At 53.4% G+C, this 25,459-nt stretch overlaps 1 protein-coding gene across 4 annotated transcripts in view; it reads right to left on the bottom strand.

Moving 5' to 3' along the window:
* The window catches only part of STARD13 (StAR related lipid transfer domain containing 13), a 205,160-nt gene that overhangs the window by 5,781 nt on the left and 173,920 nt on the right, over positions 1-25,459 (bottom strand). For all 4 annotated transcript variants that reach the window (XM_058276966.1, XM_004449661.4, XM_071208161.1 and 1 more), the window contains exons 5-12: positions 19,605-20,953; positions 18,359-18,532; positions 17,081-17,240; positions 7,727-7,925; positions 3,164-3,374; positions 2,515-2,629; positions 1,519-1,740; positions 836-1,053 (exon numbers count right to left, since the gene is read on the bottom strand). In XM_058276966.1, the coding sequence (XP_058132949.1) occupies positions 836-1,053; positions 1,519-1,740; positions 2,515-2,629; positions 3,164-3,374; positions 7,727-7,925; positions 17,081-17,240; positions 18,359-18,532; positions 19,605-20,953 (2,648 nt within the window). The remainder of the gene's footprint in view (positions 1-835; positions 1,054-1,518; positions 1,741-2,514; positions 2,630-3,163; positions 3,375-7,726; positions 7,926-17,080; positions 17,241-18,358; positions 18,533-19,604; positions 20,954-25,459) is intronic.

The raw sequence follows: 25,459 nt of genomic DNA, 5'->3' as shown, positions 1-25,459 counted from the left end.
CACAAGGCGGGGGGGGGGAAATAAAACCAAAAAACCAGAGTCATAGAGAAGTTGTAGGAATGTCCCTTTGGGAATTTCACTAGTGGTTTCTCCCATTCTGCTAATCTGTGAGGAGAGAAGACTGCCACTGGCTATGAATGAGAAAGCATCTGTTGGACTGGCTGCCTTTTATTCTGCTTCTTAGTATCCTGGCTCGCTGTCTTTCTGAAGCCATGCGGCCTCCCGGCCCTTCCTGCTGTATGACCTTGTTATCCTTGGTTCGTCATCCCACGCCAAACCCAGATGGCGGGGGCTGGGAGTCCAGCTGTGCGCCCGCCGCTGTGCCCCCCCGGGGGACACGATTCGGCCGCCCGCGTCAGGCCGGGCCCGCGCACGTGGACTGCGGGGCTGAGCGGAGGCGCCGTCCACGTTGGTAGGCACCCACGTGTACGGACGCACGTGCTCTGGAGTCACGCGTGCCCCTCTCCTGAGAGTTCCAAGGACTCGGGGCTTGCTTTCCCGGAGGAGGCGGGTAGACTGGGAAGCCCTGCCCATCAGGCTGGAGTCGCGTGATCTGGCAGGAAGCGCAACCCGACAGGCAGCTGCGGCTCTCTGGCCTCTGTCCAGAGGCAACGAGTGGTACTCACGGCCGAATAAGACGCGCGCGAGGAGTGTGGCCGTGCGACGGCCGGGGCAGGGCTGTGAAAGGAGCAGGGCTCGGGCCACACCAGGCGGGGTCAGGGAACCCAGGGCAGGTGAGGGTCCCGGGGCGCCTGACTCGGGTGCAAGGGCCTGCGAGGGGCCGGACCTGAGACACCGCCCGCTCCCGCAGGGCCAGCCACCCGGCCCGGCTCACCTGAGGACCACGAAGTCCCTGGACGGGTGCGGGGCCATGCTGTCCAGCACGTACTGGTAGACCTCCGTCTGCTTGTCCAGCGTCTCCACCACCTTCCACTGCACGAAGTCCTCGTCCCAGAGGTGGCGCTCCCTCAGCACCCGGTTCAGCACCACTGAGGGCGGCGCCTCCACCTCCACCGACGCCTTCCACAGCTTCAGCGGGTTCCCGTCGCCCACCTGCGACGGACACCCACGGCGGCTGGAGATGGCGGCCGGCGGCACCCCGACCCGCCACCCTTCTCCGGGGCGTCAGCGATCCCAGAGCTCGCGTCGGGGACCCCGCCCGCCTCCGGCTCCAACAGTCAAACTTTCACCCTCTGGCCCGAGTGGATGATGACGAGCTCACAGCCCGCCCCAGGACCGGGCACCGCCGCGGCCCCTCCGCTCATTGGGTGGCCCCCTGAGGTGAGCCCGCCAGGACACGCGCTCTACACGGCGACGCACAACAGCCAGGCGCTGAGGCCGCGGTCTGCCCTCTCGTTGTTCGCAGCGAGGTCGCGCCAAGTCTCGAGCCGGGGCCTTTGGACGCCACCTGCTCCTTCGCTGCCCTGTGTGCCCAGAGCAGCCCCTGGACAAGCTACAGCGGGTCCCCAGTGGCTCGACGAGCCTTTCTTGGTCATCGTGCCCGGCCCCCGAGATTACCTTCTTGAAGGCGAGCTCTGCGTTGTGCGCGCTGGAACAGGCCACCCATCCCTTGAACTTCTCCTTGGCTTCCTTCTGGAGGCCCTGCGCCAGCTGCTCCAGGTACGTGTGCAGAGAGGCCCCGCTCCCCTCCAGCGGTCTCCCCAGGTCTTCCAGGGTTGGAGAGTGGACCCCGGCCTCCACGTACGCGCTGTGCGACTGCGCCAGCATCTCGTGCGGCACCTGAGCCGAGCAAGGGACGCACAAAAGAGCAACACGCTCGGCTAAGACCCGCGACTGAGAGTTATAGAGAAGGCAGGGGCATTCACCGACGATCAGCCAGCAAGAGAGGAGGCCTGCGTGGGCCCCGCGAGCTGGGAGGGGCCTTCCGGCAGGAGATGCAGGTGGGTTCCTGTGTCAGGAACGTCCATCCTCTCCATGTGCTGTACCTTTTACTTGAATTTTTATTCAGTTTGGAAAAATGTGGGTTCAGAATCTGTTACCAACTGGGCACAGAGTCAAAGAAATACACTTGCTAAGTGAAGCACTGAACGTGATTTAGAAGCTTCGCCTTTTGAGCACACTCTTTCCCATTCACAAAGGCCTGTTTTTACCACAGAAGCAGGGTCTAGGCCACGGCCTTCATTTTTGTTTCCGTGGCTATATTTGCAGGCTATTGTTGATTCTCACAAAGACTGTGCATCACACACATGCCCACACACACACACGTGCACACACACAAGCTGGACCCACTCAAGTCCTGAGAAAAATTTAAAAATGACGTCACTGGCAGGCCAGCCTTGAGCCGGGGAACTGGAGGTGACACAACTGCTTTCTAAAAACCCTCCGCACGGCCACCCCGACGTGTCCACCGTCAGAGCCTCAAGTGCCCAGCGAGGGCCTCAGAAAGCGCCGCCATCGCTATAACATTGGGACCAACACAACCCGCCGTGAAGCGGCAGCCACTCCCAGCGCTTCGCCCGTCGCGGGGGTCCCGGGCAGGCGGGCCCGGCTCACCTGGAACAGCTGCTCGCACTCCACGATCATGTGCGCCAGCCCCCGCGCCGCCGCCAGGTTCTCGCTCAGGTCCTTCTGGTCAGGCTTCCCGGTGGCGTACTTCTTCTGGGTAGCCCTGCAAGCAGGAGCGAAACCACGTACCTTTCACGACCCCGGGCTCGTCCCTGCTCTTCGTCCTCACCCCCAGACCCTCTCGCTTCCAAACAGAAACCAACCACACTCCCTGGCAAAGCCCAGCACCCCACAGCTCGTACTTAAGACCGTGCAAAAACACAAGCCACGAATAACTGCGGGGAAATGAATCGGTTTTTCCAAAGTTTGTAACTTAACTGTGCGCTCCTGTGCTTTGGTCCCAAATCTGATCTTTTGTATTGAGGATTGCAAAACATGACTTTTCTCTACATTTTTCTCCTTCCCACTCACACGAACCAGACAAAACAAAGTCCCCCGGGCTTCCGGACGACACTAGACCTTCTCAAATGCTCCTTCACTAACTCTGCGCACCTGAGCTGCAGGAGGCAGGTGGACTCGAGACGCTTCTGATCGTACGGTGAGCGCGGGCCAGCCGCAAGCTGGGACACAGCGCGCTCCCTAGCGGCGCTCGGGGAGCCTGGCGTGGCGTGGGGGCTGCGCGGCGGGGGAGGCTCACCTCGGGGAGCTGTCTCTCTTCACGAGGTTGAGGTGGAAGAGCGAGGGGGCCAGGCACACGGCCAGGTTCATGGGCGTCATCTGGTTCTCCGCCACGGCGTGCACCACGTCGTTCAGGAAGCACAGCAGCGTGTGCAGCACCTCGCGGTTCTCATCGGCCAGCAGGAGGACGGCGGCCTGCGCGGCCACCAGCTGCTGCTCCTTCGGGACATCTGGGGGAGAGCAGAGCCGATCATTGGAGGAAGGCCATTGGGGGGTGCAGGGGGCGAGCGCGCTGATGACGACAGCACGGCCACAGTGGCTGGCGACAGCCCTGGCAACCACGGCAGGCAGGGCCCGAGAACCGGGAGCGCCCGACCGGGGCTCCGCGCGCTGCGCAGGTGCTCGGTGAGCCCCGCAGGACCCAGGGGGCCGGGTCCCTTATAACCCTGGTTGTGCACCAGGGCCCTCGAGACCGGGCAGCAGCCAGTCATGGCCGCAGGCCCACGGCTAGTGAGAGCGGGCGCTGGAGTCAAGCCCAGAACCTCGGCTTCATGGCGAGGCAGAACCAGCTGGAAAGAGCCAGACCCACCAGGTAGTAGTACTAGCTAGAAAGAGCCCGACAATGCCAGGAAGAACCTGCTGGAAAGAACCAGACCCACCAGGCAGAACTAGCTGGAAAAAGCCCGACAATGCCAGGCAGAACCAGCTGGAAGGAGCCAGACCCAATAGGCAGAACCAGCTGGACAGAGCCAGAACCCGCCAGGCAGAACCAGCTAGAAAGAGTCAGACCCTGCCTTTCATGCCCTGGAGCCATCAGATGGCTGGTGCCTTCTGCAGCCAGAGCGTCCACCTGTGTTCTGTCTGGTTGAAGCTGCCCATTGCCCTGGGACGCTGGCTGCCTCCTGCCCGTCCTTGTGCCCGGCGGGCCTTGCAGTACCTCTGCCAACAGCCCAGGGCTCTGGGGGGTGTGGGGGGAGAGACACGGGGTCTCCTCACCCCACTGGTGCGGCCCCAGCACGGTCCCACTACCCAGGAGCAGGGGCTGAAGCTGCTGGCCTCGCACTACGAGGATGACAAGGGCCGGTCCCTGCAGGGCCAGCCTGGGCCCCTTCCTCTTTCCTGAGTGCTCCCGGGGCTTGCGTGTGGGACCCCCGACCGAGCGCGCTCTGCCATCGTGGGGGTTAAGGGTGGAGGCTGTGCTCGGGGAAGCACCGTCGGGCTCCCTGAGGTTACGGTAAAAGTGGACTCCTTTCAGGCCCTCCCCTCCAGGGTGGCCCTGCGTGGGTGGGGGTGGGACGGGGGGCTGGCCATGCGGGCTTGAAGGGTGATTGGTCCCCCATTGCGGAGTGCACGGAGCCACTTCACATAGGGGCTGCGCTGGTGGGGTGCCCTGGGCCCCCACCCACTGCCCTTGCTCCTCGGGCTCCAGAGGGCACGCCGGCCAGGAGCTCGCTCAGCGGACGGCACTCTTGGGTGCCCTGCTGGGAGCAGAGGGCCCTGGAGCCGCCCGTCTGTGCCCGGGTCCCCGCCCCTGCCTGTTCGCTGCCTCCTGGGTTAGAGGAGAGCCGTTTCATTCAAATTACAGCAAGATCTTCCCTTGCTCAAGCCAAGGTAGAACTGGAGACACAATTTCACGCCTGAGCCACAGCACTGCTGTTAAACGAGGTGCTCCGGGCTAGACTTCAGTGTGTACACACCGCTGAACTTTAGGTTCCCAAACTTCTCCAAGCCAGATATTTAGCAGAGCTGTCTGTCGTCTGCACATGGTGTCTCAATGCCCTTTCTACGCACTCCTTTCCTTATCCCTCGGAAGATACCTTCCGTCCGCCTTTTTCTACTAAAATGCTCGTGGAGGCCACCTCTCCATCTCTAAATTTGGCTTTCGTTGGAAAGCTCCTTGGCCTTTCTGTTAGACTTGAAACTCCTGGGCTCCTGTCCACCTTCTTGGCCTCAGAACACGATTTAGATCTGCATTTCTAGGAGCTGGTCTTCACGGCCATGTCGTTGGTGACTGGGCAGCACCTCAAAATCAACGGCAGCCACTTCCCTCCTCTCCTCCCTGCCCCCAAGCCAGCCCCTTCCCCTCTTCACTTTCCACGTCTCCCCATCATCAGGCCCTTGAGCCTGATGCTCTCCTCCTCCCTTCTCCAGATCAGTAGCTTTCCAATATTTTCCTTGCCCCCCCCAGCACGCTATTGTAATTCACCTTTTCCTGAACGCCCAGGAATCAGCAGCTAAGAGCGGAGCTGCTCTGGAGACCTGGGGAAGGAAAGGGCCCCGTCTCCCCAAGAAGCAGTTTGAGAACTTGGATTCCAGAGTCTAGCCATGGGCCACCTTGTTTCCAGTCTCACGCTGGAAGTCAGCTGCAGGTAGCTGGAGCCTCCGCCAGTGGGGTCACCGCCCGGCCCTCCACTCCGGTCCAGGCTGCACGCTGGCCCACCACTCCTGGCATTCACAGCGCTGGCCGCCGGCCCAGTGCCTGCTCTCCGCCTCCTCCTCTGCTCAGGGAACGGGCCCTCCCCCTGCCCATGTCCGTCTCTACCGGACACAGAGACCCCTTCTTCCTCCTCGTCATCAGTAGAGGGAGAGCTTGCAAGCTGTTTCTGGCCAATGGGACCCAGAAACACGCTAGGAGCGTGTGCAAGGTTTTCACTATGGTAGAGAGAGACAGGGGCCCAAGGAGAAGCCCTGCGGCCCTCTTCTCGCCCGTGAGGGTGATTTTGTACAGACATGGTAACTGTAAGTTGTGGCAATCATGCCAACTCCGGCCTTATCAGCATGGAGCTACTGGATTAACCAACTCTGGGATTATTTACTTCCAGATTTCTTGCCATGTTAGATAGTAAAGGGTCCTTAATGGCTTATTTAAACCACTGTGGACTGGAGTTTGGGTTCGATCTTTACGGCTGAAAGCATCCTAATGGGTGAGCTCCTCAGCAGCACCCGGGGCTCCCCGATGCTCGAGAGCACACTCCTGGCCCTAATAAGTCCTGCCCTTCCTTGGTACAGCCCCGGTCTAATTTTCCAGGGGGATCTGGGGTGCGTTGTACATTAACTAGGCATGCGTGCACACAAATGCCCTGCAATTTCCTGACACGTGCCCGTGCTGTTAGCTTCACCCCGAGCCTGCTCTCGCCCTTCTCCACCTCCTGCTGTCAGAGGTGCCCGGCAGTCCCTTCCAGCTCCCCTCCTGGGATTATCTGTAACCCTGTACAGGACTTCTCCAACCTGGAGGCACTGCCGTTACTCACCTACACGGCGCACCTCCCTCGACGGTAAGGTCTTTAGGAGCAGAGCGCGAGCCAACCCCAGCTGCGTCCCTCCGGCCTTCAGCGCGGCGCTCTTGACATCAGCTGCGCTCGGTAAATGTTTGCTCAGCCAAAACCAAGCCCTGCTGTGATTGGCTTTTTGCTCTTGAGTCTCAGAAAGGCCAAAGGCTTTTATCTCTTGGAAATAATCTGGCTTTAGCCTTAGACTGGTGTCGATCTGAACTTGACAAGTGATTTAAATGTAAAGAATCATGCTTGCCCATAAGGGAGGCTTAGCTGAAAAACGCAAAATGCAGGCCCACATCTTGCGGCAACACGCCATGAACCCCTGCATTTGGGCTCTAGTGACGTGGGTCATTAATTTAACTTAACCTAGTCACTTGGCCCGAATAATATTTACTTAGTAGTTCACCACTTCATCCTGTTTTTACAAGTGGTACTGATTAGAATTCTTCCTGAATTTGTGATATTATAGACTGCTTAAACACATTTAGTAGAGTTCTCTATAGCAGGGATCTTCTTTGAATTGGATCAGTTCCATATTAAGGTCCATTTCAAGCATATTTTGCTGAAAAAAGAGTCCATGGGCCAAATGTTTTTTTCTTAAGAACTGGGATTTGGGCCATCAAAATAATTCATAATCAGTACATTATAGAAGTTAAAAAAGAGTCATGTGTTCATTTCTAATATCTCCTGTGCCACTACCTTTGGCAAGATATGCTTTTTAATCAGTAATTGTTATATTCAATGATTATTTTAATTAGGGGCTTTGCTGAGAATTATTGTTTTAATATTACTAAAATATTTAAAATAAAAATAGAAATGAGTCAAATTAAGTGTAAGCCTTGAGATGGTTCGCAGACTTTTTACCAGCTAAAAATATATCGCTCCATTTGTTTATTTCTAGTCATTTGGGTTTGGATTACGTAAATCGCAAGGAAATTATTTTTTTAGAAAATTAAATATTTTAAGAAATAACTATGAAATAAATTCCATCGTGCCCCCTTTCATTTTAAATTTACCGAAGATATTTCAAAAGGTAGTTTTCTATCTTACATAAAACCCTACTGAGAAGGAAGATTCTGATGTCACAGTTATTTTCAAATGCATAAAAAAATGGCCTGAAAATTTCCAAGCCAACCTGTGAGCAAAGGTTACTCTGGCGAGGAAGGTAGGGTTTCAACGTTTTATATGGTTTCAACGTTTTATACACTTCTTTTGGGATTCACGCATTACTTGCACGGTTTAAACAACATATAGGAGCACTGTTTTAAGTTTAGGACGAGCGCTCAGCCTGCGGGACCTGAACTCACACTGGTAGATGTGGAGGAAGGTCTCGCTGAGCTTGCTGGTGAAGAGCGGCTCCGGAAGGTCCCGGAAGAACTGCTTCACCATGTCCGCCACGTCGTAGGCCGACTGGTCTTCATAGCTGACGTTGTCAGGGAAGCTCTCGTTCATCTGACGTAAGGCCTGGATTCGAGACTTCACCCCCGACTTCCGGAAAAGACCCACCTGGAACGAGCCACAGGGACACGTTAGCTGGGCCACCTTTCCCTAGACAACTGCCTCCTAAGGCAAGCACCTGGAGTGGGAGGAGAAGACCTGGCACCAGCATCGGAGGGCTGAATCGCATGCAGACTTGTAAATGTGACTCGTGAGGTTTAGCTACTTCGGACAAGGCCCTCTCTGAACACTGGCTCCTCTCCTATGAAATGAAGAGAAAAACAGTTCTCCCGGGAAGTGGGTGTGGCTCAACCAGTTGGGCACCTGCCTACCACATGGGAGGTCCGGGGTTCGGGTTCCAGTGCCTCCTAAAGAAGATGAGCAGATGTGGCAGCTGCCGCAATGAGCTGGATGCCTGTGTCCCACCACCACAAGCAGATGCCTAAATGAGCAGATGCCACAGGCCAGCAGAGGCCACAGTCCATGGGGAGCGGATGTGGCTCAGGCCATTGGGCACCTGCTTCCCATTTGGGAGGTTCTGGGTTCGGTTCCTGGTCCCTCCTGGAGAAGGCGAGCAAACAGACGGACGAGAGAACCTCTGGGGCAGAGGCAGGGATAAATTAAAAATAAAATAAAATAGAAAATAAAGAAAATAAATAAATTTTAAAAAAGAAGTACTCCTGCCTGTTGTGAAATTCAAGAGAAAATACATGTGAATATGCCCTGTAGCCTGTGAAGTCTTATCACACCTTAGATGCTATTCTTTTATTTGTGTATTCAACAAATAACATTTAAATACCCACTAGGCAACATATACTTACTTGGTGTCATTAGTTGGCAGCACAGACAAATATCCCTGCCCTCCAGAGTTTACATTTTAGGGGGAGGTGGTTGAGAAAGCGTGACGAAGGGAAGATCTAGTGGCATGAGAGCAGGAGATGGGAGGATTGAGCCCAGAGAAGCAGCCACATCCAGCGCCCCTTTGGGGGAGTGGTTTATGGAGAAGAAGTACAGGAACAAAATAGTATCATGAGCTTGTACTTTGATGGAAGGGTCTTGCTTTTCCTTCTGAAGCCTTGTGACACCTCCTGTGTGGGTATCTCCCAGGCTGCCTGGCACTTACTAAATGCTTCGTTACTCCATGTACCAGCTACGGCTTGGTGAGAATGATTCCTCGGTGGCTTTGCATTGGATTTAAAGATATTGACTTTGGGGAAGTGGATGTGGCTCAAGCGACTGGGTTCCCGTCTACCGTATGGGAGGCCCGGGATTCGATGTCCGGGGTCTCCTGGTGAGGGCAAGCTGGTCCATGTGGCGAGCTGGCCCAGGTGGAGTGCTGGCCTGCATGGAGAGCTGGCCTGTGCAGTGTACCCCATGCAGGGGTGCTGGCCCATGCAGGAGTGCTGCCCCACATGGAGAGCTGGCACAGCAGGATGACTCAACAAGAAGAGACACAGAGGAAAGACAATACAAGACGCAGCCGATCAGGGAGCTGAGTTGGTGCAAGAGAATGATCGCCTTTCTCCCTCTCTATGGAAAGTCCCAGGATAGTTCCTGGAGCTGCCTAATGAGAAGACACGCAGACACAGAAAAACACACAGCGAATGGACACAGAGAGCAGACAACGGGGTGGGAGTGGGGAGAAATAAATAAATAAAATCTTAAAAAAAAAAAAAGATGTTGACTTTGGCCTTTTTCACCCCTAGAGCTTAGATGACTCCTCTGTTGGACAAATAAATGGGGTGATGATGCTCTGGATGGGGTGGGTGATGAGGACTGCCCAGCAGTGGGTGGGCAGATTAAGCTCTAGGCCCTTTCCTGGGCCTCCCAGCTCTGTCCTGTCCTCTACCCAACAAGACCAGAGCTTTTCAGGGAGCCCTGATTTGTAGTGACATGTCTGCTATTTTTAAATGCCTGTGGGCCTCCAGTTGCTTAGCATGTGGTCCTTCAACCCTCGTTGTCCACACTTCTAGTTCCTCAAGGGCTCACCGGGTGGGCTCAGGGTGGGATGGTAGGGGAAACGATATGCTGCTACTTCTGGTGGCAATAAAAACAGAGTTCTTAGAAATACGTCTTTGCATTCCAAAGCTTATCACCCTAATTCCACAGAATTGCTTTTTCTTTTATTCTCAGTTTGGGATGTCTCAAAAATGCAAAACTTGGCCACACTTAGGTAACTCTCCCTGGAGAAACTAAAGAACATCAAGCTTTCTCTGGCAGCTACTCCAAGTTTGATCAAATTACACGGGGAGAAAACACTCACTGTCAAAAGGAGAACTCAAGATGTCAAGTGAGTTGATGTTGAAGGAGAACCAGCTTCAGTTTGTTTGCAACCTCGATTTTTCTAATTCTGGACACAAGCCCGGGACAGGGCCGTGGGCCTGTTTTGAGTGGGCTCTCAGCATTGAAATGCCCCCAAGGTGAATTTCAAGTGCAACTCCTAAGTGCTTATCCTCTTGGGCGCTGGCATTCCTTTGCTCAGGGAGAACCCCCATTTTAGCAACAGCAGAGAAGTCTAGATCCATAAAAAGGATAATGCCGATGATCCATAAAAAGGATAATTTCGTGGTGAAACTGCAGAGCCCGGCCCCTTGTTGTGGGCCGAGTCTGGCTGGCTCGGTTCTGCTGGCAGGCACACACGCAGCCGGCCTTGCTCTGTACTGCGCTACTTCCAAGTCTTTGGGGTTTCAGCAGATACTGTTTCTGTCGTTGCAAAGCTTTTGGATGTGTCTGGGGTGCCACAGCCGTGGGCTCTGAGATTTGGCCTAGGGCCCCTGAGCCGTCCACGCCACCTCCCTGTCCCGCCCTTGACCTCCAAGGCCCACGGGAAGTACCCGTGCCTTCTGCTGACTGCTGCTGGAGGTGCAGAAGGAAATCTCTTTCCTAAACCTTGTCAAGAAGAGGCTGCCTGAGATCAGACCAGATTCCACATGTAACGGCCGAGGGGGCAGAGGGGGAAGGTGGCTCAGCGCTGAGCCAGCCGGTTCACGGGCCCTGGAGCCACCCTGCTCTCAGGCTTCTGGTTACGAGAGATGAGGGGTCCCCTGTTTCTGTCATTTGGGGACGGGCTTCTGTGATGTGCTGCAGAAAGCATCGTAGACCCAGCAAGTGTAAGGTCATTCTCGGGAAGCACCGGTCCTGAGGCCAGGGGAAAGCTAAAAAGAAAACACTAAAAAGAGATGGAGTTTCCCGGTGCCGCTGACAAGAATACAAGTGGACACAGAAGAACACACAGCAAATGGATGCAGAGAGCAGACAACTGGGGGCAGGGGGGAGGGGAGAGAAATAAATAATAATAAAACAACAAACAACACAAAACACCGTGGGGTTTCATGATGTAATGGCCAACAATGATTTTTTTCTTCAAAAAGTTTTGAGTCAGGTTGAGGGGGGACGTTACTGCTTAATGGGTGCAGAGTTCCTGCCTGGGCTGATGAAAATATTTTGATGCGGGATGGTGATGACTTAACAGGACATTGTGAATGTAATCAATACCACTGAATCGCACCCTTAAAAGCGTTAAAATGGGAAATTTCGCATTATATATATCCACAATAAATTTTTTTTTAAAGTTTTGAAAATGGAAGTAAAATGTGCATCTTTGACGATAGATGGCTTTCCAGGTAAAGTAAGGGCAACTGAAAAAACACGGCTGAAAGCAGCTGCCGCTAAGGGCACTCTCTCTGCCACAGCTCAAGGGAGGGGCTTAGATGCCTCCCTTAGGGAAATGCGGGGACAGCTGGGTGTATCTCCTTTCCTCCTGCCCCTCACCTGTGGGCAGGTGACCTGGGCAGCTGCACATGCCCCACACTTGTTTCAGGGCTCTGTTGTTGCCCTTCTGAAACTCTCAGTAACTGATGAACAAGGTACCCCACGTTTTCAATTTGCACTGAGCCCCACACATTACACAGAAGTCCCTGTTCTCACCTACCTGTAAAGCTCAAAAACTTGCTCTGAAAAGAGAAGAATGGTGGCTAACAATGCAAAATGCAGTGTATGGAGGGGCCAGTTTAGGAAATTCCAGGCTGCACTTCCTGGTCCACGGGGAAGGGGCACTTAGTAAGTACCCCTCTCTATTTAAAGGTAAAAGGATGAGTGATGAGTGTTCCTTTGATCTAGTTTTACTTTTCTCTCCCTTTTGTCTTCCACCTAAAGACTAAGCTATAACCCAGCACAATTCTAGAAGCTTTAAGTATAAAAACATACTAAATCTTCATATCAACCTAGTTTAAGTGATTTAATTATTCTCTCCTTTTTAAGTTGAGAAAATTAACTTCCCCAAGATAGCAGAGAAATTGTGAGGGTCACACAAAGAAGACTGTGGGGATTCACGCAAAGGTTGATGCTCACTGAGCGTGTCTTCCTGATCATAATGCTAGATCACTGGAGCCAAAATAATGGAAATATGATTCTGAAGTTAGTAATGAATTATCTGGCTAAATTTCCCGAATTTTACTACATAGGAATGGGAATATGATAATCCAAAAGGTTCCATAGAAATCTAATTTCATACATTTTTCATTAGCATAACCAGAAAAAATAATATGCGAGCAGAAATGTTTTGCAAACCTTGGTTTAAAAAAGTCAAACTTGTTTTTAATCGCTAAATTTCCAAGCACAATTAAAATGCTAATAATTGGGGATCTCTAAGAACAGAGAGTGTTTCTCAAACGCGGAACACTTTTTGTTAAATTTCCTCATGCAAACTGAATTTTGTGAAACACGTCAGAAAACACTGTATCTTAATGTTCATATATAACTGATGCCATGCAGTGCTGAGTCTTACTCTGAGATGAAAGATGAAAATTAATGGCTATTAGGACACAGCCAAAGCAGTAGCTCTATGGCAGTATATTGATTTAAATGCACTTCTAAGAAAACAAAAGTAGTTCAGAACAAAATAGGCTGAACTCAAAATATGAAAAAGAGCAAAAGAATGCAACAAAAGAAACAATAAGAAAGGAAATAGTGGGGGAAATGGCAGAAATCATTAGGGACAGAAAATTATGGAATCAAAATCAACCTTTACACAGATGAAAAAACTGGCCCTTTAGCAGTGCTGATGTATGAGAGAGAAGGAGACAGGCTACATTCCAAGCATGTGCTGAAAACTACTAAGTGTAGGGATTTCAGCTTCCAGGGAGAGCATAGGAAGATACAGCGGCCTTACGCTCCTACGGCAGGCAACAAGATAAATGATAAAATTCCTACTTTAAAGATCCCAGAGGTCTGTGGAAGTGCACATACACACACACACATACAAAACCCACGCTACAAAAGGGCCAGAACTCAAGGCGTACTTTAAAGGCAGGCAGCAGGGAAGGCGGTGCTCAGGCTGCAGGGACAGGGGCTCTTGGGCTGAGTATGCAGTAGCCTCCCCGCATCATCAGGCTTTTAAAACGCGCTGCTCCATTAGGAGGAGAGGGTGCGCGTGAACGCGGCACTAGGATTCAGTCATTAAAAGATATTAAATCTCCTCCCTGGCATCCTGTTTATGCTAATCCCTGCAGTCCTTAATGATGTTTATCAGGACTTCCATTTCCTGTTCTTTACAAATGTGCTCAGCTAATGACAAGAGGCCGCTCCTTGCAGAATGAGAAAGGTCCCTACCCACAGTGCGGCAACGTCTCGTTTGAGCATTGTGGGCTCAGCCGGCAGCGACGCCCTATTCTTCAGGAACTGGGCAGAACTGCCCACCCAGGGTGGAAAGAGAGGCTGGGTCAGGAGAGCTCCTCGCCCAGGCTGCAGCGCCCGAACGCCAACGGCTGGTCCTGGAAGGCGGGCCGTCCTCACTGCACCACGGCAGGCGGTGCCCGGCCAATGCGGGTCCGGGTGCCTCGTCTACGCAGCGGCTCTGCAGGTGGAAGTGCAGCAGGTGGACAGCTGGCTCGAGGGGCGGCATGGAGCGGCCAGCAGCCGGCGCCTGTTCTTGAGATGAATGGTGTGAAGGCACAGGTCCCACTCGCTGCTGGGAGCCCCGGCCATAGGTCAAGAGCACAGCCTTGGGGCCGGCTTGCATGGTCGTCTGAGGAGGACCCCGTGGGGGTCCAGAGGAGAAGCCAGCCAAGGGGTCTTCTGCTGGGAGATGCTCTGGCCTGCTCCTACCTGGGGCTGGGGTCTCAAGGTCCCAGGCAAACCGAATCTTTTCAATTCAGAGGCGACGCCGAAGCAAAGCGTTCCGAAATCCCTCCCCTGGTGCCCCCTGCGCTGCTCCTCCTCTCCCTGGCTCCCCTCTTGTTCCAGCTTCCTGAGCTTTTACTCTCGGTTGTTTGCTCTTCAGTCTCTAGGCCAGTCTTCCTGAGCCTGAGGGTTCTGGATTCTTCTTTCTTTTTTCTCTCATTTTCTCTTGTTCCCTTCCATCGCCCACCTTCCTTTTTCACAAGGCCGAGACAGACGGCCCCTGAGTGCTTCCCATACTCTACGAGGAAGGGGCCAGCACACAAGTGGGAGGGCCTGCAGGTCTGGGGGCTGCTAGCGTGGCCACCTGCTGCACAGGTCCCCTGGACGCCAGACCCTTACTTCTGACCCACCAAGAGGAGGGCTGCCTCATTCAGCTTTTGAAAATATTTCCTTGTAACACATACATGCCATTGCCTTGCTCATCCTGGTTACATTTAGAATCGGATTTATGTCCCTGAAATGAGTATTCTTCCTACAAAGCTTTGCCAGCATACTGCTGTTCAACTTTACAGTACCAAGGGGAGGTGGTGTGGCCTCTTCCAGATTTAAAGCGTGTTCAAGGCTCACTGTCCTCTCTCTACCCATGTGGCTTTTGCTTCAAAAGGGAGACTGGCCTCAACTAGGGTACTCATACTGTCACTGCACAGTCCTCTGATTCTGCAGGGGCCTGAATGGTTTACACTCTACTCTGAAGCCCGTGGCGAGCTGAGCAGGGTTTTGCAATGCATTTACACCCAACCTTGATCAGGAAGGGATTTAAGATGACATGCAGCAACATAAAAAATACAACAAAATACAACTAACTTAGAGGTGACAGACAAGAAAATCAGAGGACAATGAGGATAGAATAGGATAGCTGAGACCAAGAATGAAGTCAACGCATAAAATCCACGCCAAAAAATCATGTATATTGACATAAATTTAGCTCAAAGCTGTCTAGCAGCCAACACAGACAGGAAACTACCTCCAGCTGAATGAGCCTGGGGCCCATCATATAAAAACAGACCAGTGGTTCAAGAGAAACACACTGCTGTCAGGTGCTGGGGCCGGAAGGAGAAATCCTCCTGCCCCGTCTCACAGGAGGGACGTGACGGGACGGAACAGCAGCTCATCCACAGAATACGGCGTAAATCCCCCGGGCAGCTGTGTGCGGCCGTCTCGCAGGCGCCCCTCGATCCTGGGGATGGCGTCACCCGCGACGGAAAAGCAATTCTAACGGGTGGCAGGCGAGGAAAGCGGGGCAGACGTGGGCTCTGGAATCAGCTCTGAGAGCAGGCGTGGACTCCGCGGCGCAGGATGTGACACCGCCCAGGGCGGACGTCAGGATGGAAGGAGGCAGCGGTGGAAACCACTTGGTCTGAAACGTGCGGGGCACTCAGCAGTTACCGTTATTGAGCGACCGGCATTTCCGTCAGGCATTCGTTCCTGAACGCCGTGCTCCACTAAGGAAGCCAGGGCTGGCCGTGAGCTGCAGTGCCTGGAGCAACGCCGCCTCCGTGCCTGCCTAAGGGCAGAGCCCGAGCCTACGAGAGTCAGCTGAGAGGCGAGCCTGGCGGACGAGGAGCCGCGAGAGTGAGCTCCTCGGCACTAGGCCCGGCCGCGGGTGTGCCCTGACTGACGGGGGAGCCGAGGCCGCCAAGCCCTCTGCCAAAGGGCTCGGCGGTGCGTACCCTCAGCACGGGATAAAGAGAGGTTAGAGTGGGTATTTCCAAACAGTCACCCCTCCGAAAACTGTTCAGCCCACTCCTCCCGAAAGTTTCCCAGTAAAGCATTCCTAGAACTTCTGACTTAGGATAATGTGTACCTGGTGCAACCTTTAAAGCTCTCTAGTTTTGGAAAAGGTGGTTTGTGGCCCTCTCTCCAAGAGGCAAGAAGTAAGCTATCGGGGCCATTTCTCAAAACCAGACGGCCGTGAGCACCGCACGGTGACGACACGCTCCCGCCGCCACTGTGGCGCTGAAACGCGGACAAGGGTCTACCTCCCTGTTCTCTGCATCCAGATCTGTTGGTGACGGTGTCAAAGGGAGGAGTCACTGCCGTTTTGCTCCACTGAAAACTGGGGTCTGATCCGTCAGGGGCCTGGGGTCTAAGCGTGGCCTCGGTTCTGGGGCTTCTAGGAGCACTGGCAGCAGGACATTGGAGCTCATGCCACTGAGCTCATTCCTGTCCCCTCAGGCAAAGGTCCAGGGTACGTGAGGGAAAGTGCAAACAGCCTCAGGTCAGCCCCACGGGGAATTAAAGAGCTCGGGGAGCAGGGGCCCTTGGAACTGTTGCCTGAAAAATGCCCCACGGCTCAAGGCTGCGGTCCATCGAGCAGGAGCACGGCTTAGAGTGTGGGTGGAACATCCAAGAAGCCGATGGGCACATAATTTGGGGGAGCCCAGGCTTGGCGTTGTGAATTATGGGGTGGGATGCTCTGGCTCGGTCAGAGCCTGCCACGTGACAGTCCTCAAACAACCCCAGAGGTGGAAAATGGTCTCTGAGAACTTTATCATGACCTTTTAAATAACTCTACAAGATGGGAGGATATCCAAGTTAGCCAAAACGGTTTTCATATTTTACTTTCACATCTTAAAAAATGTAAATAAATCTGTCTTTGGCTTAAGTTTTCCTGGCTTTTCAAAAAGACAATCATGAACGAAGGGAGACATAAAAATGGAATTTGTTTTTCAAAAAAGAATGTGACAGTTATGGATAAAAAGAATGCTGTGAAATCAGGGTGGCAGTGGAACAGTGATTAACAAGAAAATAAGGAAATGGAGGACAGAGGCCCAGCTGAGCTTCCAGGCTGTAGGAAACTGAAGACACCACTGGTACAGACGTTTAGGGCTTAGCTTTCAGCTTTCACTCCAGGGCATCATTTAAGGGGGCAGAAGGCCACGTCCTCAAATCGTTCGACAAGATTATCGTTTGGTCAAATGAAATATCGACACAAGAAGATGACAGCGTCTTTTTGGTTTTTTTTTTTTGGAGTGAGTCGCGTCTTCTCTGATCCTGGGCAGATCTCACACACTAAAGCCCCCGTGTGGGGTTCATGGCCGTACCTGATCGAGGCAATTGCTGCGCAGAAACCGCAGCGCCTGCTGGATGCTCTGGGGCAGGGGCTGCCCCGTCCTCTGGACGTGCACGATGAGCGGAACGCCAAACACGGTCTTGTCTTTGTAATCAGGAACCCTTATCCTCCTCATGAACTTGGGGACTGACCTGGAATGCACAGAAACCGGGTCACGAAGGGCGTGGGGCAAGGCCGTGCAAACGCGCGTGGGCGAGTGAGCTGCCGGCACAGCCACCGGGCCCCGGGGGCGCCAACAGTCCTCCCCTGACAGAGCTGCGCAGGCCTCTGCACCCTTCGCCTGGCTCTCGCCTCTTACTATCTTATTCTCAGCTTACTCCCGCTAGCTGACGTGCCATGTCTCCAGTCCAGGGGGCACCGTCACATTTCACTGTGACTGACACGTCTCCCACACGATAACACTTAAAAGTACACCCCCCCGCCCCCCAGGGAAAAAACCCAAACAAAACAGATTTTAAAACTACAAGAGGAAGAAGAAATTTGCTTGGGGACAGAAGAAGAAGGAAGTGAGAGAAGTTGAATCACATCTCTTGACTGGGTGCTTGCTTTTCTCCAACCAGTTGAAGTTTTTTTTAAAATGGAAATTTGAATGTATCAGCATATATTGGTTTGACCAAGCAATACTTATAACCTTCTAGAATATTTTTGAAATGCATGATCAATTCTTTTATATAAATAATGTATCAGGCCAGAGAATTCTGGATACATTTTGTATTTTTTCAAATCCACCAAATCATCTAACACCTGTTCACAGTTAAGTTACAATGTCTATGTTTGGCCAATTCCTTTCGACAAAGCTTTACTGCTTACTCTTGGTTTTATTTGCCAACAATGTGAAAGCAGAACCATCCCTGAAGACTTAAATGCTCTTTCAATGAGTCAGAGCTGTAAGTGCTGCATTCTGCCCAGAGCCACGAGGCCCAAGTGACAGATGTCCCTTTGCAAGCTGCCAGACGTATTTTGTGGCAAGTTTATTTTTAATTCCTCTCTTCACAATAAATCACTGTCTCCTGGCCATTTTTTCCTTCTGGGACCCTGACTCCCTTCCCTGGAAACCAAGTGAGAGCCACACAGGGCGCAAGGCTTCCTGCAGCGACCTCGCAGCCGGCCTGGGGCGGCCCGGATGGCACGGAGATGGCCTGCAAAGGCGAAGGATGGCTCCTCAGGATTCAGGAAGGAAGTACGGACGTTTTGCACTCGCTCTTAGCCCTAGAACAGACGGCGCGCCCTGAGTGGCCATGCCACGTACCACGTCCAGCCGTGCTTGCTGGACATGGAGTGCTTCTCCATGATGGCCGTGAGGCGCAGCAGCGAGAAGCGCTGCAGCAGGTTGAGCTGGCCGGCCGTCTGGCTGCTGATGTGGGGCGACGCCGTGGACGGCTGCGGCTGGTGTGAGAGCTGGAAACTGTTCCACCGGAGTCGCCTTGACCGGAAAGACCACAGAGAAGCCAGTCACAAAGGGAACTTGTTGTTGGGAAACACGATATTGCTAATCAATACGCGGCTCATCAAAATACTTTCAGAGCCCAGGAAGTGACAAAGCAAATGGAACAGAAGGCAAGCGGGACGTAATAAACATAACCTATTTCCCCCAAGTCAGGACAAACCTGGAAAAGACATATTATCTCTTTCATCAGGAGGTTTAAATAAGTGACTTTATAAAATTTCCTATGGTTATTCCCGAATTCATTCCCAAAGTCTTGAAAAGCAGCTTAGACAGAGAAAGAAAAAGAGAGGGAGAGAGAGAGAGAACGCCTGCAAGAGAGAATGACAGAGAGAGAGACTGCAACAGAGAGAGGAGAAGGAGGGAGGGAGATGGAGAGCGAGCGAGACTGCTCTGCCACGGGCACGGGTGCTGCCACGCTCTATGTCTTACTTGGCATTGAGATGGAGACCCGGGGTGTCAAGCACGGAGAAGGGGGGACCCAGTAGCATCACCGCCTATACCAGAAGCTGGGGGCAGATATCGGGGTGCCCTCTCTGCCAGCGAGCCCTGCCCAGGGCCATTTTTCTAGGGTGCTGAAATAGTCTTTGTAAATCAGCTCTTACCTAATTTGTAACGGGCATTTTGCATACCTCAGGGCTCAGATATTTCTCAAAATATTAAAAAAGGTTAAATATTTTGGGTGGAAACCTTTTCATCGATACCGGTGCTCGGCTGCGGGAAGCGCCACGCGCACAGGAACCAGCCGCCGTGACGGCGATTCCCAGCAGGGCCGAGCAACGAGCTCTGCGTGTGAGAAGCACGAAGGACATGGCTGAGTAGAAGTGAGACTGCAATAAAGGCTGAACACCCGGAGAAATGACCGTGCTGCACACGGAGTCCACTGTCTGTATAGCTGCACAGAAGACACGCTTCTGTTCAAGCAATTCCTGCCCACGTGGGCTGCTTAGGCACGTGCCTCGTGTGCAGTAGGTGCTCCATAAATGCTTGTTAATAAACAGACACATCACAAACCACACAACACAGTCCTCACGGCCCTGTCGCCACCCACCTGCTCGGCCTGGTCAGTGACGCCCCCACGCCAGAATCCCTCCTCTCTCGGCCGCCTGGGGCCTCGGCCTCTTGCAGTGACGCTCCGTCCCTGTCCCCGTTGCTGGGCGTGCTCCGGCCCGCAGAGGCAGAGTTTCCTTCGAAACCCGGGCTGAGCTGACAGGGCGAGGGGAGCGGGGACGGGCCCGGCTCGGCGGCCGATCCGCCGGGCGCCTGTGGCTCTGGCAGGACGCTCCTGGACCAGCCGTCCACCACCTCCTGGAGCCCGTTGACGTGCTGCAGGATGTCGTCTAGGTGCGGGAAGATTCGGTCCTTCTCCAGGTCCAGGAGATCCCCGGTGCTGGCGCACAGGTGGGAGCCCGGGACGTTGTCATAGATGCTCATGCGGCTTTCTCGGGGGCAGGAGGCCAGGAGCCTGGGCTCCCGCATGCCGGCGTCCGGCTGCGCGCCCAGAGAGAGCCCGCTGGTCCTCCAGGTATCCCCGTGGCCGCTGCCCGTGGGGGACAGGCTTTCGATGGACAGCGCCTTGGGGAAGGTTCCGGGCTTGTGGTCCTTGGGGACGTGCACCACCACCAGGTCCTCCTGGGAGTGGAACTCGTGCGGGTGGCCCTGCGCCCCGGTGCGCGGCGGTGCCGACCCGGCCAGCACGTCCAGGTCCTCCAGGTACATGCCGCCACGCTTGTGGGCCTCGTGGCACTTGCGCTCCTTCGGGCAGGGCGTGCTCTGCCTGCTGCTGCCATTTTCCGACTGGCTGCCGTCGCTGCTGGCCCCGCCAGCCCTCGGCGAGGCAGCTGGGCCCCGGAGGTGGCCGTTCGGGATGTGCAGGCCTGGCCCGGCCTGGAGGGCCTCGGGCCCCGGCAGCAGCGCGGGCCCCCCGACTGGGGGGCCGCGGCCCTTGCGCCTTCCCGCTGCGCCTTTGGCCCGTCGCGTTTCCATGCGCTTCAGAAATGACCTGGCCCTGGTCCTGGCCGGCTTCTCCTGCTGAGGGAGGCCCGCGGGGGCCAGGGCGTCCCCGGGGGACGGCGGGTGCAGGCCGCTGGCCGGGGCAGCATCGCGCATGGCCGGTCTGTCGGAGGGCCCGGCACTGTTGCGGGCCTCGGGCGCAGCGCCCGTCCCCGGCTGGCCGCGGCCGTCGCTGGCCCCGCTGCTGGCGCTGTGGCTGGAGGCCAGCTCGGGCTCACTCAGGTCGGTGAGCACGCTCTCCCTGCTGGCGGCCCCCCGCAGCCCCAGGCCCCCCGGCGGCCCCGGCGACAGCGAGTGCAGCTCGTCCACGCGCGACCATCGCCGGCTGGTCCTCTGGAAAGTCCATTTGTTGCTGAGACAGAGGTCGTCGTCGTCCGAGTCGTCACTCTGAAAAACACCAAGTGAAAAGGCTGGGGGCGGGGAGCGGGGCTGGGGGCCCGCAGGGGGTGGGCGGGAGCTGCCCCCCCCCCCCGCATCCGCGTGCCCGCTGGGGCTCTGGGGCACGTTTCTGGGCCCTTCTGCTGCCTTTCACCGCCCTGTTCACCCTCTTCCTCCCTGATGGCTGGAAGGACCCCTCCTCTATTTGCCAAGCTTCCTTCCTGCCAGTTCTCCTGGCGCTTGAATGCTGCCTCTCGAAGGCTCCTCCAGGGGTTACCAGGAGTAGTTACCCCGACTGGACGGTCTCAAGAGAAGACACCTGCTCCTCTCTGCCCACAGGGAAACGCATTCCTGCCATCACAGCCACTTACTTCTTCCTGGAACCCCTTCCCCGAGCCCAGGACCACCTCCCACTTCTCGCACGTCCAGTCAGGGCACGTCAGAGCAGACATGGCACTGGGTTCTTAGCACACGCTCCCTTTACCAGTCCACAGCACACCTGCCTACTTAATTCATGAAGCGCGAAGTCGGGAGCCCTCCAGAAGCCACGAGTGGACGCGAGCCCGCGGCCTGCTCGCCTTGGTGTCGTGCCTCTCCTGTTTGCCAGGCGAGGGTTTCTGGCTCCGCCTTGACCTGCCCCGGGCACCCTCGCGCTCTGCAGCCCCCAGAGAGAACGTGAAGCTCCCGGAGCCAGGGGCCCTCGTCTCGTGCCTCCCTCAGCCCTGCCCAGACCTCGCCGAGGCCATGGGCTGAAGTCCCTCCTTCCCAGGCGAGCGGGACCCCCAGGTGCCCCGTCCTTAGCACGTGTCACGCTCTCCGGGCCTGTGCCCTCGCTGGGCCCAAGGCCCCTGTCGCTCCGTGGCCACAGTGACACCCGGGCGGGACTCCCTGCTCCAGCAGCTTCCCTCCCCGCGGCCTTCTGCCCTCCATGTCTTCAGGGGGCTGATCGCGCCCCATTGCCGGCCTCACCCCAGCCACGACCCCCGCTGCCCTGCACGACCTCCCCTCTGTGTGCTGGATTCCTGACAGGGTACAGCGCCCTGCGCTGAGAGCCGCCCAGCCTGGTCCTTCCTGAGCACTTGGTGCCCACGGTGCCCCCTGCCAAGCCCCTGAGCTGCTCCCCCCATGCTCCCACGGCACAGGCCAGCTCGAGGGGCACGAGCTAAGACGCTGACTTGAGCTCCTGTCACACCCCCCCTGCGAGCAGTAAAGGGAGCTCAGCAGCAGCGTTTCTACCCCCAGCGCCAGGCGCCAAACTCACAGCAACCGCCTCTCTCTCACACACGCGTGCCCGCACATGTGCTGTTAGTTGAATTAAGGTTATTTTACTTTACTTTGGCCTCTGGTTCTAAGACCTGATTCTAATACCTAGCCTGACCAGTGCGGAGCTATGGGACTTCCGGCAAGTTACTTACCCTCTCTAAAGTTAGTTTTTCCTCACTCATAAAATGGCATTAAACATAGGCCCTAAGGCCAAGGTTTGCTGAGGGGATTTAACAAGCTCCTGCATTCAGTCACTCCTCATTGAATACTTTCCACTTACTTTTCAATGCTTGTTCAGATGGCTATCCTTTCACATATCTAACACACACCTAAACGCCCCTTGAGTTTTGCAACATACTCTGTCATCAAAAGGAAGAGTGAAGAGGTGCTCAGCCTATCATGTTGGGATCTTCTCCTGTTGATCCTTTGAAACCTCGTTTCGGTTTGAGTTGGGCTAAATGGCAAATAGAATCGCTCACGTATCAAGCGGAAGAAAGTTACAAAACCAAGATACTAACAGAGGATTCCATAGCTTTGAGATAACAACAGCTTTGTTTTTGTTTTTTGTTTTTCTCAAAAAAAGGTACATAAGGCTTTGGTGAAAGGTTTAAAGAAGTTGTAATTGTACAAGCAGAAAAAAGGCAAAAATCTGGGATGGTGACTATAAAAACACACTTCCTCTGCAGCATTTCTACTTATTCTTTCCCTGTGACGGATAATAAACACCGACCCTGCTGGTCAGCTCTACCCAAGGCACGTGGGTATTGGAGTTTTGTATTGCCGTTCAGGAAACATGTTGCTGCTAAGGAAGCATTCCGGAAAAGGCCTTTATGCAAACAGTTTTGGGGAAGGCAAGAGAAGGATAAGTTTTCAAAGAAAATACAGATATTTTAAAATAGAAACGATAATATTTAGTGTCGGCTCCTCCTAGCTCAATCTAACTCAAACCCGGTTACTGATGCTAGCCAACCATATGTGGTTGTAAAAAAAAAAAGACATCTTTACCTTGGTTAAGAAATTATGCGCAGGCAGGCCCTCTGGACAGGGAGTGGAAAGCTGGCCCTGTCTACTAGTCTCTAAGAACTTACTATACTAGTTTTGTCAATAGAAAGAGATTTATAACCAAATCAAGGGATGTGAGAAAATGCTAAACTTCCAGAAAAAAAGGCCAACGGTTCAGGGAAATTTTTGCAGTATGTAGATCATTAGCATCCAAACAAGCAAAAACTGAAGCAATAAAAACAACAACAAAAATACACAAAAAAGCACAGAACCTCACCCACTGTGCGCACAATGATCAGTGTGTGCCCCACGGGGGGTGGTGGAACGTTCCTGTCTGCTTCTTCACCTAGCGGGGATCTTTCCCAGCATGGATAGTGACACACAATGAGAAATAAACTTTGGATTACAATTCGGAGCACACACACATATTAAACTATATGGGGAACATTCACACTGTGTAATTATCCTTGTTTATACTCTGCTACGTGACGGCATAGCCGAGTTGCTCATCTTCTAAGAGCTGCTGCTTGTGACCCACTGATTTCCCCTGATAGCCCCCACACCTCCGGAGGGAAGGGCACACTGCTCTGGAGGTCAAGTTCCTTTACGCTTGGGCCTAGCAGAGCCCGAGGCCCACGGCGCCACCCCGAGATCTGTGGAAGTGGACTGACTGCTGAAAGAAATGACTGGCAGCTGTCTGATCATTTTTCTGAGGTTAAAAATGAATAGTTTGTGATGATAAAAAGTGCATCCTCCTAGGAGATCTCTAGGAGTTTGTGAAGAAAAAGACACTCGACGCTCTTATGGCCACGGCTTGGTAGATCTGAAACCCTGCGGACACAGAGCACCTGGAGTGCAGCGGGGGCAGTGCGGAGGAAGCAGGGTACCGCCGTGGTCAGGGCGGCGAGCTGCGCCGGAGGCTGCGAGAGTCAGGAGCTGGCGAGGAGCTGCCCCCAAGAGCACTGACCCAAAGATGGAGCAGCTGGGGGCGCGTCTCTGGAGGCACGCCTCAAAGGCATTCCAACTTGAAGAATTACTTGAGTGAAGCCAGCAGGACTCATGCTTTTAAAATGTGACGATGGCACCGGCTTACTCGCTACGAGGACTTTAGCAAGTCACTCTCTTTGAGACTCAGTTTTTTCAGCTGTGAAATGAAAATGATCATGATGCCAACCGGGCCTGGCTTGTCAATGGAAATGAGTGAGAATCTACGTGAAAATCCCATGGACACTTTAAACTGCTAATTATCTTATGATCTTATGATAACTTATTATCCTAAGTTATCTTATGGTCAACCTGAAGTACATAATGTACAAGATCCATTATTGTTTGAGGAAGGGTCATTTAAATTTATTACTTTATAATTGTAGGAATTCGCTACTAGTGAGAGACTGAAGTTGAATTTTGAAAATATTGTATCACGGACTTCATTTTGAATGAAAGGTAAAAAGGAATACCCTGAACTTTCTGAAATGACTTTAAAATCTCACCTTTTTACCAGTCAACTTACTCTGTAAGGATGGTTGCTCTACAATGAGTGTTAGGAAAATAAAGCATAGAAACATTTTAGATGGACATTTTCCCAACTATATTAGACAAGTTAACAAACAAGAAACTCATTACCACATTAAAATTTTTATATACTGACAGTATTCTTTCAAAGTGTGTGTATCAGGCATTTAATACGAGGAGTTGCTATTTCACTCACAGACTTCTGTTTCGTTATGACAAGTGAATAGCAAAAAGTGATGTGTGCCATCGTGGTTCTTCATATTAACTGCTGATATGTACACTTTCACTAAAAAATGTGAACGTTTTGCAATACTTTTCTACTTCCTGTTATATTTGTTTTGAATATATCACAGAAGGCAATTTTGTGTGTCTGTTGACACTAATATTAAAATATTTGGGCTTCATTTTACACATATTTTTTCATTTCCTGTTTCTACTAATTCCTTTAAATTGAATTTTACTGAAGTGTCTTGGTCTGAACCAGATTGGAAATTAAAAATAAAACAAAAAACTGTTTTCCACAGACAGTCTGAGAAAACTGGCTCTAGATTGAGCAAGGGTCAGCAAATTTTTCCTGTCAAGGACCAGAAAGTAAATATTTTAGGCTTGCTGGCCACTTGGTTTCTGTTGCAACTGCTAACTGCCACCGTACCGAGCAAGTGGCCTGGCTGTGTGCCCGTGAGACTTTCTTACAAAACACGCGCAGGCAGCATTTGACTCCGGGGCCGTGGCGCATCG

The sequence above is a fragment of the Dasypus novemcinctus genome, chromosome 15, assembly GCF_030445035.2.
Source record: "Dasypus novemcinctus isolate mDasNov1 chromosome 15, mDasNov1.1.hap2, whole genome shotgun sequence".
Classification (NCBI taxonomy): domain Eukaryota; kingdom Metazoa; phylum Chordata; class Mammalia; order Cingulata; family Dasypodidae; genus Dasypus; species Dasypus novemcinctus.
The sequence above is the reverse complement of the archived record's forward strand: the minus strand, read 5'-3'. Positions and strand labels throughout refer to the sequence as shown.